Source organism: Sinocyclocheilus grahami, unplaced genomic scaffold (assembly GCF_001515645.1).
Source record: "Sinocyclocheilus grahami isolate Dianchi unplaced genomic scaffold, SAMN03320097.WGS_v1.1 scaffold798.1, whole genome shotgun sequence".
Classification (NCBI taxonomy): Eukaryota; Metazoa; Chordata; class Actinopteri; order Cypriniformes; family Cyprinidae; genus Sinocyclocheilus; species Sinocyclocheilus grahami.
Genome location: NW_015505977.1, coordinates 848,584 through 860,589, shown reverse-complemented (window position 1 = coordinate 860,589; position 12,006 = coordinate 848,584). Strand labels below are relative to the sequence as shown.

Genomic DNA, 12,006 nt, shown 5'->3' with positions numbered 1-12,006 from the left:
CCTACTTTAAGTATTATTCATTCAGTCATTTTTCACCATGTCATGTATCACTGCAATCTCTAGTAATCTGCAATCAAGTAATCTATAACAATTTCAACTTAAATTAACGTTTCATCATGTTTCATTTTTGACTAATAATTTTGTATTGTAGTGTCAGGGGCATCATGCACTTATTATTTTTGAAGGGTGGGGGACTCTCATGCTTGACGTGTGACACAGCAGCCGCAATACCACTGTATAACTGATATAGGATTATGTCCCTAACGAAAAAAAAATATATATTATAAAACCATCACAGAAAATTTGAATGATTTCCACTACAAATAACCATTACAAATCATCAACTTTTAACCATTAAAAAATGGTTTTCTGTAGTGTGTTTTGGGACATATTCCATTAGGATTTATTGGTTTTAACAAGCCACCTATAGAAGCCAACCAAGTAGAGACCAACAGGGTCCATTAAAGTTTCCAGTAAAACCAATACAAGTCCCATTATAACCAATAAAGCCATTACAAATTGTGTAATGGTGTCTATTGTTTTTTTCAGCAGGGGTTTTATTATTTTTTAAATTTTTATTCGAAATATTCCCAAAATATATCATGAAATATCTAGATTCTCAAATATGTGTAAGTAAACGCATTTTACACCTTTACAGATTATGTTAGTTTATCTATAATGGGTGAAAAGCAGCATACTAGTGTAATCTATTAACTTTGCATAAAAATCGGTCTTTTTACTTAAGTACCAGATATGGGTGTCATACCATAAAATATGCTTAATACAACTGACATTGTATTTAATGTGAATTTAATAAAAACATTGCAAGTTACTAATTAGCCTATAACACTTTCATTGTACAAAAAGAGAGCAAAGAACCTTTACATTATCAAAGAACATTTTCACTTCAGTCCAGCGAGTTTAAAGGGATAGTTCACCCAAAAATGAAAATTCAGTCATCATTTACTCACCCTCATGTTGTTCCAAACCTGTATGAGTTGCTTTCTTATGTTGAACACAAAATAAGATATTTTGAAGATTGCTGGTAATCAAACAGTTGGTGGTTGCCATTGACTTCCATAGTAGGAAAAAAAAAATACTCATACAAAAGCAACTTATACAGGTTTGGAACGACATTAGGGTGAGTAAATGATGACGCTTTTAATTTTTGGGTGAACTATCCCTTTAAAGGGTCATGAAACCCCCCGTTTCAGCACTGGTTAGTTCTCACCACAGTTTTAAAAAACGCTAAAAAAGTGGGCGTGGTGCGCAGCGGAGCGGAGGAGGGGGAAGAGGGGAGACAGACAACAATTACAGCTTCGCGTTCAGACAGTTTAATTTTGCTCCCATCGAGTTAAAAACACAAATAAATGCACAGCCATTTGCACTCTACATCGAAAACATTTATATGAACGCGCTGTTGCACCTCTGAGAACTTTTAAGGCTTATTCTGCAGCGTTTATCTAAGCCTTTTGACGGGTTGTGTCACAGAGCTGTAAAAACGGTTATGCTCACCAAGTGAATGAATCGCGTTTGTGCCAAACTCTTATTACAAAGCAAAAACAAACACTCTTCTTCGATCCATGAACATTTCTCTCAGTTAATGTGCGCGATGTCATTTCACAGTCAGAAAAGTCTGTCATAGCAAATCAACACATGCTGTTGTGAATAATTAAGCGAAGCATCTTCTCATAGGATAAGAACACGCAGTCTCATGAATAATTTAATAGACACCGATTGTGACGTCAACACAATGTCGATTTTAAACCTGGAAGATGAAAATAGCGCAAAAAAGCTTAAAATTAACCACTTTTCTCCAACAGTTAAAATTATCGGATGCTAACATCCAATGCAACACAAACACCTCTGCTAAAATCTCAGAAAAAGTAGTCTGGGGTTTCATGACCCTTTAAGCACTCTCAAAAACTCCCATAATAATCTCTAAAGCTGTTTACACTGTGACATTAATATCTTACTTAGAATTAGCCAGAGAATTCAGTCAGCGAGCGCACGTGGTGACGAAACAGCATGTTTCAGCGGTGGCTCATCTGAACGCCTCTGATTGGTCCTTGCATTCATAAACTCAACTCTGTCATAGCAAATCAACACATGCTGTTGTGAATAATTAAGCGAAGCATCTTCTCATAGGATAAGAACACGCAGTCTCATGAATAATTTAATAGACACCGATTGTGACGTCAACACAATGTCGATTTTAAACCTGGAAGATGAAAATAGTGCAAAAAAGCTTAAAATTAACCACTTTTCTCCAACAGTTAAAATTATCGGATGCTAACATCCAATGCAACACAAACACCTCTGCTAAAATCTCAGAAAAAGTAGTCTGGGGTTTCATGACCCTTTAAGCACTCTCAAAAACTCCCATAATAATCTCTAAAGCTGTTTACACTGTGACATTAATATCTTACTTAGAATTAGCCAGAGAATTCAGTCAGCGAGCGCACGTGGTGACGAAACAGCATGTTTCAGCGGTGGCTCATCTGAACGCCTCTGATTGGTCCTTGCATTCATAAACTCAACAGAATCGTATGTGATTGGTTATAATGCGCAGCGCTTTAAAAACGAGTGTGTCTCTGGCTCTGTAGATATAGCTCAGCAGCTGGTGTTTTTCTTTTTTTATATATATAGTTTACAGGAGAAACTGCGCATTTCACCCAAAATTGTTTGGTGTGATATGATTCCAAATTTAGGGGGGCAAGCTTGTTGACAGGGGGGCACTGGCCACCCCCTAGAACCGCCCCTGGTTTCAAGTAGGAAATTCAGAAAAGAAATGTGACCTTGTAGTGTTTGACTGTCTGTTTCATGTTTCAGAAATGATGGGAATTCTTGATGGGAATCAAGGGAGTTCTTGACGAGACAGCTTTGCAGCCAATTAGTCCCTAAAATCTTATAGTGAGAAATGGGAATGTGCCAAAACTGGGTCATTGTACGCTGTTAATCCAACATGACAACTTCGCTCAATCTAGAGATTTCTCTCATTATGTTCTGTTGGATCCTTCAAATCATCATCTCTTTCAAAGTCTCTCTAGACAGTTTTGAAAGACAGCGAGATGGTTACTTACTTTGTGGCTGCCTGCTAGGATGGTATATCTCCAGATCGAAGGGTTGGGCGCTGGTTTTTTGGATCACAGTTACATTGGCCCCGGTCCATTTGTTGGCCTTTGTCAAAGTGTTGGTCCTCCAGTCAGTCCAATAAACACTCCCACCAAAGAGAGACACGGCGAAGGGGTGAGAGAGGAACTCGTGGCCTCTGAGAATTTCAATCATCCCCGTTCCGTCATATAGAGCAGAGTATATAGCGTCAGATCTGAGGAGGGATAAATCATTTTCTTAATCATTATCAGAGTATTTTAAAGTCACATGAAATCAAAACTGACCTTATTTACTTTCTTAATAAACACTGTCATGCACTTTCAACAAACTGAATCTAATCAAATTCGAGGATATTCAATCTTGTTTTACTTTGAATTACATAATATTTAATTAACTGAATGAATTAAACAAGATTCATTAAGTGTGATTCAATTTAGTTCAGGTTGATTTGATCTGCCATAACTAGAATCAAATCAAACTTAATAAATCGTATTTAATTCTAAATTACCTCAGTTCAATTTGATGTTTCCATTTGTATATTTATACCAATATATATATATAACAATATATGAACATATTCTAAATTTTTACTACAAAGACTGTGTACTCGAAATAAAAAAACAGTAAAAACAAAACAGTAAAAATAGTTTGCAAGAAAGACTTTAAAGTGCACTGATGCCTTAATGATGAGACACGGTTGAGAGAAAAAAAAGAAAGAAATGCTGTTGACAGACTGAGAGAGAAAGAGAGATGTGTGATCTGAATATAGCAGAGACAAAAATGAGGCAATTGAAAGCCGAGAATTGATCAGATTCTTCATTAAGTCCAAGAATCTCATTATCTGAATATTAATTTGGGTATATTTGGAGTCACCGGGCACAAGAGGAATTGAACTAGTGCTGTGAGAAATGTAAGATGAGAGTTTATGAATGTGTCAAGACAGCAAAATTGCTATGCTGCTGCTTTGTAAAATACCAAAAAAAATAAAAAATAAATAAAACTTGATGGGCAAAATTATAATCAATAGTAATAGCATATCTCTGTCGGCCTGTCATTTCGTCGCCAGCGGAGGTGGATCTTGAATTTGAACCGGTACAAAAAACACATCAATCATTCAACAAAACGAGCGCTTGAATTTGTTACCAATGACTGGGCTTGTTCCCAATTCCACCTTCTAGTTTCCATCCAAAACACTCTCTAACAGTCTTGCGAAAAACATAAAAATCCCAACAGAAGAGTGTTTGCGTGCTTCTTACCGGGCGTCTGTCCATACTATCCTGCTCTCCATGTGGTCCAAGGTCAGTCCGTTGGGCCAAGCGCCGGAGTCCATGTCCTTGAAAACCACATGTCGCCGTTTCCCGCTCATGGAAGCGCCTTCAATGCGAGGAAACGTGGCGTCCCAGTCGGTCCAGAACAAGGCACTGTTGACGACAAAACTCGATGTAAAAATCTACCTTAAACGACTTTCAAACAAGGGTTACTTGCAAACCACATCCTCATTAAAAGCATTAGCATTAGCACAATTACAAAACAGGTAAGAATGTGTAATGGCCCAATTTCATGGTAATATCCCTTCTGGAAATCATTTAAAAACTCCTTTATGGGTGATTAGACGGGTTCATTACGATTCGCAATCCACCGAATGGAGCTATAAATCACTGAAGTTGTTCATTAAAACTATGAAGTAATTGGAAAACTGGTGCTTTGCTGTTATTTTCTTCAACTGGAGTGAAGAACACACCCCTGGCCGGGGTCCACGGCGATGGCCCGAGGGTGTTCCATACCCCCGGCGATGAGGGTGGTTCGTAATTCGCCATTCAGCTTGGACACCTCAATCTGGTCCAGGTTGCTGTCGATCCAGTAGAGATTTCCCGCTATCCAATCAACGGCAAGGCCTTCTGGAGTGGCTAGACCATGCTGGACCACCACCTCGATTGACGAAACACCTGCCAGGACAACAAACTGGGTTATTTTAATGGAAATAAATGGTTGTTAGGTTGTTAGCTGGCCAGTCAAGCTCAAGATTACTTGAATTTGTCATTTGGGCGAGTGTAATTTGGTACCCTATGAAGTGTGTGAAAAGCAACAAACCCTCAAGACAAAGTGGTTCCTACTTTTTTTTCTCTCTCTCTTTCTCAATATCTACTCATCAGTTCCTTTGTGATCTGAGTGCAAATTACTTCTCACACATTTCGAAGCTGAATTATTAACACAGTTGGTAGACTGACTTTGCTTTTTAAGTGTAAAACAGAGCTAAAAAAAACCCTTCACAATATTCTGAACAATAAAAATCATGACGAGAAGAATCATGATTCATGAGGCATGGAACAAAACGTTTACCTGCTAATAATTTTGAAAATAGCAATATTTGTACTTTGATCGTTGATCTGAATGTAATACAACATATACATAACGTAACATACAGTATATGTGCCAATTAATTAGATTTTTTTTATTATTTTATTAAAATAAAGGGGTATTAGTCACTCCTTAAATATTAATAAAATAAAATAAAATAAAAAATTAAATTAAATTAAATAGTAATAAATAAATAAAAATAAATAAGTTAATAAAATTAAAAATAAATAAATAAATTTCATAATTGTAAAAAGTAATTTTAAGTTATATCTGTATATCTATATGTCTATATCTATCATCTATATATCAATAGACGGACGGACAGACGGACAGATAGATAGACGGACGGACGGACGGACGGACAGGCAGACAGACAGACAGACAGACAGACAGACAGACAGATAGACAGATAGACAGATAGATAGATAGATAGATAGATAGATAGATAGATAGATAGATAGATAGATAGATAGTAAATGCTAGATTTGACAATACTTATAAAATATTTTGAGACATTATTCATGTTTGTACCGGCACTGGAGTGACAGGCAAGGAAAACACGTTTTGTGAGAAAATGGGAGAAGCAGGAGGTTGCACCTAAAAGTGCGTTCATCCAAAATAATTCCTTTACACAAACTTTTTTGTCTGTAGTTCTGCAGTTTTCTGTCCCAGTACTCAAGAATCACTGCACTGTAAATTCCACTGAATCATATTATAGCCTGTATGATATAATAAAGTCATAAATATTAATATCGTCATAAACTATGTAAAAAAATGTGAATCATACCGCCACCCTCTGACAGCTTCCCACGGTAAATTTTGTCCTCTACAACATCGGTCCAATACAGCAGGCTCTGGCTGAAATGGAAATCCAAAGCAATGGTGTTCCTGAGCCCGGGGACTAACAGGCTGTAGTCGCCCCTTTGCAGGTTAAAAAAAATAAAAAATAAATAAAACTTGATGGGCAAAATTATAATCAATAGTAATAGCATATCTCTGTCGGCCTGTCATTTCGTCGCCAGCGGAGGTGGATCTTGAATTTGAACCGGTACAAAAAACACATCAATCATTCAACAAAACGAGCGCTTGAATTTGTTACCAATGACTGGGCTTGTTCCCAATTCCACCTTCTAGTTTCCATCCAAAACACTCTCTAACAGTCTTGCGAAAAACATAAAAATCCCAACAGAAGAGTGTTTGCGTGCTTCTTACCGGGCGTCTGTCCATACTATCCTGCTCTCCATGTGGTCCAAGGTCAGTCCGTTGGGCCAAGCGCCGGAGTCCATGTCCTTGAAAACCACATGTCGCCGTTTCCCGCTCATGGAAGCGCCTTCAATGCGAGGAAACGTGGCGTCCCAGTCGGTCCAGAACAAGGCACTGTTGACGACAAAACTCGATGTAAAAATCTACCTTAAACGACTTTCAAACAAGGGTTACTTGCAAACCACATCCTCATTAAAAGCATTAGCATTAGCACAATTACAAAACAGGTAAGAATGTGTAATGGCCCAATTTCATGGTAATATCCCTTCTGGAAATCATTTAAAAACTCCTTTATGGGTGATTAGACGGGTTCATTACGATTCGCAATCCACCGAATGGAGCTATAAATCACTGAAGTTGTTCATTAAAACTATGAAGTAATTGGAAAACTGGTGCTTTGCTGTTATTTTCTTCAACTGGAGTGAAGAACACACCCCTGGCCGGGGTCCACGGCGATGGCCCGAGGGTGTTCCATACCCCCGGCGATGAGGGTGGTTCGTAATTCGCCATTCAGCTTGGACACCTCAATCTGGTCCAGGTTGCTGTCGATCCAATAGAGATTTCCCGCTATCCAATCAACGGCAAGGCCTTCTGGAGTGGCTAGACCATGCTGGACCACCACCTCGATTGACGAAACACCTGCCAGGACAACAAACTGGGTTATTTTAATGGAAATAAATGGTTGTTAGGTTGTTAGCTGGCCAGTCAAGCTCAAGATTACTTGAATTTGTCATTTGGGCGAGTGTAATTTGGTACCCTATGAAGTGTGTGAAAAGCAACAAACCCTCAAGACAAAGTGGTTCCTACTTTTTTTTCTCTCTCTCTTTCTCAATATCTACTCATCAGTTCCTTTGTGATCTGAGTGCAAATTACTTCTCACACATTTCGAAGCTGAATTATTAACACAGTTGGTAGACTGACTTTGCTTTTTAAGTGTAAAACAGAGCTAAAAAAAACCCTTCACAATATTCTGAACAATAAAAATCATGACGAGAAGAATCATGATTCATGAGGCATGGAACAAAACGTTTACCTGCTAATAATTTTGAAAATAGCAATATTTGTACTTTGATCGTTGATCTGAATGTAATACAACATATACATAACGTAACATACAGTATATGTGCCAATTAATTAGATTTTTTTTATTATTTTATTAAAATAAAGGGGTATTAGTCACTCCTTAAATATTAATAAAATAAAATAAAATAAAAAATTAAATTAAATTAAATAGTAATAAATAAATAAAAATAAATAAGTTAATAAAATTAAAAATAAATAAATAAATTTCATAATTGTAAAAAGTAATTTTAAGTTATATCTGTATATCTATATGTCTATATCTATCATCTATATATCAATAGACGGACGGACAGACGGACAGATAGATAGACGGACGGACGGACGGACGGACAGGCAGACAGACAGACAGACAGACAGACAGACAGACAGATAGACAGATAGACAGATAGATAGATAGATAGATAGATAGATAGATAGATAGATAGATAGATAGATAGATAGTAAATGCTAGATTTGACAATACTTATAAAATATTTTGAGACATTATTCATGTTTGTACCGGCACTGGAGTGACAGGCAAGGAAAACACGTTTTGTGAGAAAATGGGAGAAGCAGGAGGTTGCACCTAAAAGTGCGTTCATCCAAAATAATTCCTTTACACAAACTTTTTTGTCTGTAGTTCTGCAGTTTTCTGTCCCAGTACTCAAGAATCACTGCACTGTAAATTCCACTGAATCATATTATAGCCTGTATGATATAATAAAGTCATAAATATTAATATCGTCATAAACTATGTAAAAAAATGTGAATCATACCGCCACCCTCTGACAGCTTCCCACGGTAAATTTTGTCCTCTACAACATCGGTCCAATACAGCAGGCTCTGGCTGAAATGGAAATCCAAAGCAATGGTGTTCCTGAGCCCGGGGACTAACAGGCTGTAGTCGCCCCTTTGCAGGTTGATTCGGCGAATTTCGTGTCTGATGGAAAAAATGATGAACGCCTCAAAAGGATCTACAAAAAGACAGAAAACAATAGATAAAGAGAACAAGAAGCATGCAGCAGGACTGCGAAAGCAAATGCAAAAGCAAGTTTAATGTTGACAAGTTGGTCCAATCAAATCACAAAAAAAGGATTTTTGTGTATTTTTGGGTTTGGTTTTACAATAAATTGCTATTAAATTAAATACATTTATGTTACTCATTTGTAAGCTAAATCACTAAATGTAAAATTGGCAAAAACAAAATATCTGTCAAGTCAAAAAGTCAAGTTAAGAAACATTACCGAAAAAAAAATAACGTTATATAAAATAAGTAATAAAATAAAATCACATATATAATTTGAAAGATCATTATATAATATATATATATATATATATATATATATATATATATATATGCTGAGAAGTTAAAATAATAAAAAATACAAAACACACACAAACACATATGTATGCCTTATTTAATAAAATAAACACATTTAGTACATTACAAATTAAATTATACTGCATTGATTAAAATTAAGCAAATTAAATTTATTACAAATTAAATTGAAAAAAGTACAATTTAAAATTTAAAAAAGGCAAGAAATCTGAAAATTATTCATGAAAAACAATAAAATATAATAATAATAATAATAATAATAATAATAATAATAATAATAATAGAATAAATTGTTAGCACATTCCAAGCTATAAATAAACCAAAAATGCTATGTGGTACTATGTGGCTGGCATCTTTACAAGTCTGAGACTGACGAGAAAACCGTATGTGGATTGCAATATGAATTATAGCTGGCCGTTTCAGTTCGGACAAAAACAAAAAGCATTTTGACAGCTCTGAAAACTGAGCCGTGTGTTTCAGTAAAAGCTTGTTTTTCTTTTTATTAAAACATGTTACTTAGTGTTCTTTGCACATCTTCCTCTCCACTCCCATCAAGTGCACTGGAGTCTGAACTCTGATATTTCCCAACTCACTTTTGCTCTCTGTAAATTGAGCCGCTAAAATGAATTAACATATTACACATGCATTTTACACCTTAACACTGACTGCACAATCCTCTCTCTGAAAGTAAATATAAATAAATGTTAAACTAAATGAACTTGATTGTCATCTTGCAGCCATTTATCAGTGTTATTTACAGCATAGAAATTCAGGGTCATTTGGTTCCCCTGAGGTTAATTGCCTTGCAGTTTGGACTGTAATCTGGTTTTAACCCTATTTGGGATTGAACCTCCAATTTTCATGTGAAAAATTCAGATTGTTAACCAAAGGCCAACAAAGAATCAACAGGCTGCTGTTTACCTGTACTATAACAGCTGTCTCCATCAGGTCCAAGACTCCAGCCTGAATAGCAGGAGCATTTCACAGTATTCTTGTGCTGTTCGCACACTTGGCTGCAGCGTAGGTGCTTGGTACAGTAATCCAGGACCTCGCATGTCCGGCTGTCCGAACCCAGCTGGAACCCCACCGGACAGGAACACACGACCCCTTTACCCGGCGCCACCAAGCACTCGTGACTGCAGCCGCCCTTCCTCACCAAACACTCATCTGAGATGGAGAGAAAAAGCAGGTGAAGTGGGTTATTGTCAGAAAGAACGGAAGAAACTGTCACTTCAGAAGAAAATAGCAGGGTCCAAACACTGAGGCGGCAAGAACTGATGGAATTCCACAAAAGACATACGGCCGAACAGCAGGGAGCCATAGACGCTTGGAGGAGTGAAGGAAATCGCAGAGAAAGAACAAACAAGAAAGAGTTTGGTGCTTCCCCTTTGGTCCTCCAGGCTATACACTTGGTCAGCTAGAGTGGACAGACTCAATGAGATTTTATTTCGCTCCATGGTTTCTCACAAATGCAGGCTTGTTTGCACTCTCAGACAAAAGCGCAAAAGTTGTACCTTTAGGGGTACAATAGCTTATCACCATGAAAGTACCTTTAAAGATACATCTTTGTATCTTATTTATCTCCAAACAATTCATAGTAGTACCAGTAGGCTATGTATTAAGACTCCAAGGTACTAATATGCATCTTTTGGGGCTCAACAGCTTGCCATCAGGGCAGCAGGAACATATTTGTACCATATTTAACCCTAAAGGATTCATTAGCTGGGTTTCCATCCAGCTACTTAAATTATGCACAAAATTGGAATATAAAAAACACGCACGAATAAGCACCGCTTTTATCCAATGAGTCGAAGAGAACTAAAGTTCAGTTTAAAGGCTGATATTCCAAAAACTCTTTGACTGTTTTAAAAGGTCTGATTTTATCGTCTTGGGTTTGTCATGTTGTTGTTTGAATGAACACCTTAGACAGACAGACAGATAGTGTGTTGGGGGTAACGCAAAATATTGCATAAAACACTTGCAAAACCCCCATGATCTAATGGTTAGAGAATCTGACTTGTAACCCAAGGTCGCGGGTTCGAGTCTTGTAACCGGCAGGGATTGTAGGTGGGGGGAGTGAATGATCAGTGATCTCTTCCACCCTCAATACCACAACTGAGGTAAGACCCTTGAGCAAGGCACCAAACCCCCATCTGCTCCCCGGGCGCCGCAGCAAAACATGGCTGCTCACTGTGTGTTCACACTATTCACTGCTGTGCCATTATCCAGACCAGATGGTGGATCAGCATCTTGAGACGCCCTCGACAGCCCTGAATGTCAGTGGAGACCAGGACAACTAGATGAGCCCCAAAGACAGATCCCCAGTGAAGGCCTCGTCACCTAGACGGCCATCGGGACAAGACCATGGAACCAGATGAGTCCTATGCACAATCTGTCTTTGCTGCAGCATGGAACAAACTGCTGGTTCGTCTGGCCGGAGGAGAACTGGCCCCCTGACTGAGCCTGGTTTCTCCCAAGGTTTTTTCTCCATTCTGTCACCGATGGAGTTTTGGTTCCTTGCTGCTGTCACCTCTGGCTTGCTTAGTTGGGGACTTTTAATTTCCAGAGATATTATCGACTTGATTGCACAGATACTGTTTAAACTGAACTGAGCTGGACGATGACATCACTATTTTCCTATTTGATACTGTAAAGCTGCTTTGACACAATCTGTATTGTTAAAAGCACAATATAAATAAAGGTGACTTGACTTGACTTGTGCACTTGGATGGGTTAAATGCAGAGCACAAATTCCAAGTATGCGACACCATACTTGGCCATATGTCATGTCCTTTCCTTTCCTTTTTCTTCATGAGAGATGCATGCGTGTGGTGCTGCTGACGCAGGAGCCAGCGTTCATAGAATTAAGG

General features: G+C 37.8%; 1 protein-coding gene across 1 annotated transcript in view; it reads right to left on the bottom strand.

The window, feature by feature from the left end:
* Positions 1-12,006, bottom strand: part of LOC107561892 (low-density lipoprotein receptor-related protein 1B-like) — a 263,568-nt gene that overhangs the window by 114,179 nt on the left and 137,383 nt on the right. Inside the window, exons 23-27 of the mRNA XM_016246424.1 lie at positions 10,058-10,303; positions 8,574-8,771; positions 7,170-7,374; positions 6,685-6,849; positions 3,084-3,328 (exon numbers count right to left, since the gene is read on the bottom strand). Coding sequence (XP_016101910.1) covers positions 3,084-3,328; positions 6,685-6,849; positions 7,170-7,374; positions 8,574-8,771; positions 10,058-10,303 — 1,059 coding nt within the window. The remainder of the gene's footprint in view (positions 1-3,083; positions 3,329-6,684; positions 6,850-7,169; positions 7,375-8,573; positions 8,772-10,057; positions 10,304-12,006) is intronic.